The sequence below is a fragment of the Anneissia japonica genome, unplaced genomic scaffold (assembly GCF_011630105.1).
Source record: "Anneissia japonica isolate Jap-2015-1 unplaced genomic scaffold, ASM1163010v1 scaffold48538_len14207_cov102, whole genome shotgun sequence".
In the NCBI taxonomy this organism is placed as follows: domain Eukaryota; kingdom Metazoa; phylum Echinodermata; class Crinoidea; order Comatulida; family Comatulidae; genus Anneissia; species Anneissia japonica.
In genome coordinates, this window is record NW_022708227.1 from 2456 (window position 1) to 9501 (window position 7046).

At 34.3% G+C, this 7046-nt stretch overlaps 2 protein-coding genes across 2 annotated transcripts in view; one reads left to right on the plus strand and one right to left on the minus strand.

Annotated features, from left to right (window-relative positions):
• The window catches only part of LOC117106482, a gene marked incomplete at its 3' end in the record, with an annotated part of 3351 nt that extends 1337 nt beyond the window's left edge, over positions 1 to 2014 (minus strand). Inside the window, exon 1 of the mRNA XM_033247840.1 lies at positions 1901 to 2014. Coding sequence (XP_033103731.1) covers positions 1901 to 2014 — 114 coding nt within the window. The remainder of the gene's footprint in view (positions 1 to 1900) is intronic.
• Positions 2015 to 4224: 2210 nt separating this feature from the next.
• The window catches only part of LOC117106483, a gene marked incomplete at its 3' end in the record, with an annotated part of 3869 nt that continues 1047 nt past the window's right edge, over positions 4225 to 7046 (plus strand). Inside the window, exons 1-2 of the mRNA XM_033247841.1 lie at positions 4225 to 4629; positions 5317 to 5512. Of these exons, the coding sequence (XP_033103732.1) occupies positions 4246 to 4629; positions 5317 to 5512 (580 nt within the window). The remainder of the gene's footprint in view (positions 4630 to 5316; positions 5513 to 7046) is intronic.

Consider the following 7046-nt stretch of genomic DNA (forward strand, 5'->3'; position numbering starts at 1 on the left):
GTTTGTGTTAACTTTTCATCACAACAACAACAACAATAACAATAATAATAATAATAATTAAATGAGACTAATTTAAAATAATTTGTGTTCTGTTATGACAAATGCTCATTTTAGATAGCTTCATGATGGTTGGAATACATCGTGATAGGTGAAGCAACCTCGACCATGACAACGTGGTTGACAGATTTCATGCAAAATTTCCAAAATATAGAATTTCACTTTCAAGAATGAGGATTTGTAAATAAATTAGATGGTTACATTGCATACTCTTTGTTTTTTTGCTTTATTCAAAATGTTTCGGTTTTGGAAGCTGATGTCAACATTAGAAAGCATAGCCTACATGAAGTCATATTAAAGTAACTCGATGCCTATCAAATAAGTAATAAAAATTCACCATAATTCATCAAATATTCGTGGCTTCCAGGGGGCGAAGCCCCCTGGACCCCACCGGGGCCCTGGGCGGCCCCCTGGCCCCCAGCCAAGTGAGACTCGATTCGCTCCACTAGCTCCCCCCCCCCCGTTGGGGCCTTTAGCCCTTCCGTCGGGCAGGTCCTGGCGCCACCCCTGCACTCATAACTAATATCCACCAACTGGTGTTTCGCCTCCAGAGATGGTAATACTCGCACTCGTATATCTTGATCAAGCATATCCTTTATGAAAACAAGGGAACAATAGAGAGTGCGGAGAATATTATTGGGAAGAAATGATGCCAATCTATATATTATACCAATATTTTTTGCAATTTTGTTTTCAATATCAAATATGTGGGGTTTCTATGATAGACGACTATCAATGGATCAATCATTGAGTTTGATCCTTCCTAATATGGTATGTTGGTTAGTTAAGACAGTGTCCAGCTGACCACGAATACCAAGCAAGTCCGTTGATAGCTGTTGAATTCCGCGCTTCAGTGCTTCCTTACTAGCGGCGTTGGAAGCTTTAGACGGCGGAGGCGACCCGGGTGATTGTGGACCTACGTCTGCTGGTGATTTTTGGACTACGTCTGTTGGCTGCTTTTTTTTTTACCCATCTCCTGTATTATTTTTACTTTAATGACAATTAAATTCTAAAGTTCGGATCGTATATCGTTGGCTACGATAGTATTTTAGTAACGTTCTGTATATTTATGACGCAGCTAGCTACCGACGTCCGTTCACTCAGCCATTCCATATCGATTTAAAAAGTCTGGGAAGGGTTAGAGGTCAGTTTAGGTCAAATATTGATTTTGATAATAAATCTTTATGCATGCTACAAACATTTGTTCATATTTAAATGTAGAGAAGTTTTCCAGATGAGATAGAAAAATGTTGAATCTACCTCATTTATTGCATTCTAACATTCAAATACAGTCGCCATATTTTTTTTTTCAATAATCATAGTTACGGAAGAAATGACAAACAAATGTGTTTTGAGAACTTGAGGAAAGTCAATTCCTGAAATTATACCTCGACCGCATGCCCCTATAATATGTAACTTAGCTTAATCATACAAATTAGGTTGGAAAATATTATATAGGCCATCCGTATCTTGACAGCCGCTGGTAGTAAAAAATATTCAGTATATGCGTGTTTCTATTTCTTCCAATGAGATATATTTTCCGAAAATGACGTAACCTTTGACACATAATATACCCCTCCAGAACCTTGGACCTTTAAAACGCAAATTGATTGATCTTTTTATTGGTCGAGGACACCTATGGAAACAAGCTCATAGAGCTTATAGGGTTATCCTCTTGCTCTCATTTTTGTGTGTATTTATGTATTTGTTTTTTTTTAATTATTATTATAATGAGGGCAATAAATAATAAACAAACAAACAAACAAAAATATCTTTCGACCTTGTTTAGTTGTTTTTGCAGCGACATACAGCTTGATTTTTCGGTTTCCACAGTAGACGTTACTTTTTTAAGCTTAGCAGCTAAATTATCCATTTTCGTTTCTATTTCTGAGATTGAATTGCTTGCAAATTTAATTGATTCTTCCAATTGAGTCTGTTTGTTTTCGAGTTTGTCCATATTGACGGATATTTATGACGGAGCTAGCTACCGACATCCGTTCACTCAGCCATTCCAAATCGATTAAAAAAGTCTGGGAAGGGTTGGAGGTCATTTTATGTCAAATATTGATTTTGATAATAAATCTTTATGCATGCTGCAAACATTTTTTCTTATTTAAATGTGGCTATTGTCACTTAATTTGTAGCATGTCATAGTATTAATTAAGATTAAAACTAACTTTATTTTACTCTACTTAATATTTCTTTGACGGAGCAATGGCTTACCGTATCCTTTTTTGTTATAGCACATTAAGTAACCCGAACTTATTTACGAACCATGTGTTTTATTGTGGGTTTTATTGTGTGTTTATTATTATTATTATTATTATTATTATTATTATTATTATTATTATTATTATTATTATTATTATTATTATTATTATTATTATCATTATTATTATTATCATTATTATTATTATCATTATTATCATTATCATTATTATCATTATTATTATTATTATTATTATTATTATTATTATGTTATCTCTTATTTATTTATCATTTTTTTTATTTTGGCATCTACTGTAGCAGTATTATATACTATCATGTTAAATGCTATCAGTTGATACAATACATATGGATAATGTACACTTTATCAATATTTCAAGGTGCATATACCCACCTTTTTCTATCTTCGTGCTAGCATTGAATGCATACGGTTTAAAAATAAGTGTAAAGGTTGACCGAATTTATGTACATACTCCCCCACCATGCCAAATCCTAATAGCTTAGATGCCGACAATTTAAATACGGTACTTTATTCGATTTAAAATTTAACCCCTTCCTGGCCTACGAAAACATCATCAATAATGAAGATGTAGATCCGGACTTTCAATTTTATAATGATAGTATAAATGAATCAAGTTATTTTCATCCAAGTCAGTTTGCTGATACTTTTTCTAAATTAAATAATGATAACATTTTTCTAGTATTCATTTCAATGTACGTCTCTTGGGTAAGATGGACTCTTTAAGATGTTTTCTTCTAACACTTGAGTTTGACTTTGATGTTATTGCCATTTCTGAATCTTAGCTTAAAAACGATTATAGTCCACTAACAAATATTCCCGGATATACATTCTTATCTAAAAAAAGACAATCCAAAAGTGGTGGTGGCGTAGCTATGTACGTGCGAAACAGTTTAACTTTTGTTGTTCGTGATGACTTATTAACCGATGAATCAATATGTGAATCGTTGTTCATCGAAATAAAACTAAAGCATTGGAAAAATATTATCGTAGGGACATTTTACTCTTGACAAATTTTGTCGTACCCTTGCAAATGAAAATAAGCAAGTATTTCTGCTTGGCGATTTCAGTATTGATATTTTGCAATATACTTCCGAAAATTAAATACAAAATTTTGTTAACACTCTCTTTTACAATTTTTATTTACCATTAATACTAAGACCTACTAGAATGACGTCAACAACTGCTACTCTACTTGATAATATAATGACCAATCAGCTTGATTTACCACTTGCGAGTGGCCAACTTTAATGTGACATTTCACTCACCTGTTTTTCCCATATCTTCACTGACACACAAAACACTCAATCAACCAATGTACTACAGAACAAACCTTATAGGCAAATTAATGCAAACAATATTGAACGTTTTAAAGGAGAACTTAGTGAAACATCATGGGATGAAGTGAGTATACTCCAAACATATTCAATATGGAAAAATTCAGGAAACGTCGCCTACATTGCGCTTCATTGTGAAATGTATCCATATAATGTCCATGAGTTTCTTTACTCAAAGAAAAAACAGACATTACTAGATTTGTAAATATGTTCTGTACGCATGCTCATTTTTTTAATACTATGGCCTTGCATGTATTTTCTGTGTGATCAAATACGAGGTGTTAATTCCATCGTGCCTAGATAATGATTTCAGGAAGAATCTGAAGTCTGTGTATTATTTTGTCTCATTTCAATCAGGTATAACTGCTAAAATTATTCTTGAATGCTGCCAATTGTTAATAACAAGCCAGCCAGACTTGTTCACGCTTTACAATTTAATAATTTAAAAGTAGCAGTTTCTAATTGTTTCTAATACAGTAGTGTTATAACGAAAACATGCCAATTGATCACTAAAATGTACTCATATTTTGGGTGGACATAAAAGTAAATTATTAATTTTGTTGATTTACAGATAACCAGTGAACATTCTGCATGACGTAAACAGTCATGGACAACTTAGAAAAGAAAGATGAAAAACGCATCCGTGATAGTGTGTATGACCACTCAACAGCTGTGCTTGTGAAGCCAAGAAGTGGCAAAAAGAAGAGGAAACTCATGCAATATACTTTTAAACGGCTGCATTGTGATAAAAGAGATACAAAGAAAAATGCAAAATCTTCTCAACAGTCCTTACTAAAAGCTAGTTTAAAAGAAAATGACCAAAAGACGAAGGATGCTCAGTTATTCATTTACCTTCCATTACCATACAGAGTTCTTTGTATACAAAATATCAATTTACATCATCCAGTAAATACAATCGTGGTAAAGATTGCTGATTTACTTATGATTGATGACAGATTGGTAAACCTCTATGCAAGGAACAGATTCAAAGTAAGACTATTGAACATAAAACGGTATTATAAAATATGCGTGAAACCAAACCCTTATGTCAGAAAGTGACACAACGTATTTGCAGCAATTGTTAGCAACGTAATTAGTAATACTTTTAATGACGTGTAAACTACAAGTGTTTTCAACACCAAATTCGATATTAAAACTTCGGAATGTTATCTGGGGAATTCTAAAATTTGTTTTATTAATTCTTAGATTTATATTTAAATTGTCATAACTTAATATACATTTAATTGAATTTACAATTCAATCACAATGTCGTCATTTTCATTTTTCTGAATTTTCCTATTCCTGGCACTAATTTGATATAGAGTGCCAGTTACGTTTGCTGAGTGTTAGGGGACTGACTATGAAATAAAACGGTAGTAAACTTATAATGACCTCAAAAGACAAGGAAACATTCGTCATAATGGTCACGGTGGCTACACAACATTTTTAACTTAAAGGCCATTAGTTGTTCTATACGTATAGAATTAACTCAAGTTCATGAAACACATCAAATAGTTATTCATCGTTATTCACTATGCGGGCTTTCGGGCAATTTTGTCAGGGTTGATGAGATAGTGGCTTTTCGGCTTCTGTTTTGTATCTGTGGTCTATACTATTATATCTTAATATTTTAGGATTTCAGTATAATTGAAATAGATTTTGTTTTTTTTTTGGCAGCTAGAGAGGTTGTTGAGTTTTGTTGATCAGAATGTTGTAGACGAAGAAAACATTATCGTAAAACTCACAGAAGGTCTTTATGGAGGAGCAGACTGCCCCGAGGAAGAGACTGATAGTCACCTTGTTCGGGCTAAAGAAGAGAAACAGCATAGGAATTCTAACGAACTACAACTTCTGTCCAAGACAATTGAAGCAGGTAATGATATTTTAAAATATGCTGTACACCTGATTTTTCTAAGACATAAAAAACAAAAAACTCGGGAAAGGTTAATGAGACACAGATTTTTGAACATTTTCAAACTGAGGGAATGAGATACAGATTGTTGAATATTTAAAAAAAATGGGGGAAAAGGGGCGTAACGGCCCCGTTTTCCACCTTTTTAGCCCACTCTCTGAGAGAGAGAGGGCTTATATGATGATTCTGAGCGAATTTTGAAGTCATTTGTTTTTCTATCTCTTCCTTCGTTTGTGACGTGATTAGGCCGATCTTGCAATAATATAGAAGATAAGGCGTGGGGAATTTAAAGTATGAAGAGTTTTTGCGAAAATATTGTCGGGAAATATGTGAAAAGTATGGTTTTTTTTTTTTGGTTTTTTTTATCATATTTCTTAACACTACGGTAGGTTTCCTATGAAAGCGTGTTCGTCATTGATCGGATTGCAAATCGCCTGATTCCACATTGTGTTTATCAACCAATCGCGGCCTGGAATGGTAAGCTTTGCGGCTAATAAATGCATCTGCAACGAGTCTAGTTGGCAGCGAAGAATGAGCCGTTTTGTGGTGCTTGCAAGGGTGGTCTCTCCCCTGAGAGATAAACAATGTACTGCAATGCAGGCTGGCCTAGAGCTAGAGGAAGACGAACTTGGCCTATAGGCTGGCTGGGTAGTACTGTACGTGTGTGTAATACTGTATATCATATAACAGGAAATGTAGGCTACAAGTTGCTTTTATGTGTATTAAACCACATAATATTTAAATTAGTAGCGATGAGTGTATGTGTGTAGCACATTTCGTGTCAATGTACTGTAATGCAGGCTGGCCTGACGAAGACGAATAGGCTGGCTGGGTACGTACGTGTGTGTAGGCCTGTGCCCTAGTCTAGGTCAGATACTACAGGAAATAAATGTAGGCTACAAGTTGCTTTTATGTGTATTAAACCACAGATTCAAATCAGTCAGTAGCGCGATGAGTGTATGTACAGCACATTTCGTGTTGCCGCACTGTGGTGTGGTTGATGACGAGGACGTTGCCGTTAAATACATGATACTATAGCAAGGTCCCACAAGGAATTTTTGTTCTATTGAGACGGTAACTTTTCAGCATTGCTCTAGGATGATTTTCCTTTACATATGAATTTTTTAGCATTTCGTACTCTATACTTGGCTAGCCGTAGCCAACCACATAGACCTATGTACGTAATATATTAGATCAGATGTTAATTACATAAAATGTAGGCCGACAGTCGTATTTAATGGGGGCGGACTGGATTTCTTTTTTCGCGATTTACTATGGGATGGCAACTGTCATCGTTATCTAGATTTGTAGACGCCGTTGTCCATATGGTAATGATGAAGATCGTTATTGACTGATGAGGCATGATTAAAAGTGCCTTTCATTTTCAATGGATTACATTCCATTCCAACGATATAATAAAATTAAATTATTAAAACATTGCCTATAATATAATCTAGTAATGTACTAGTATATTATTTAATCTAGTAATGTATAT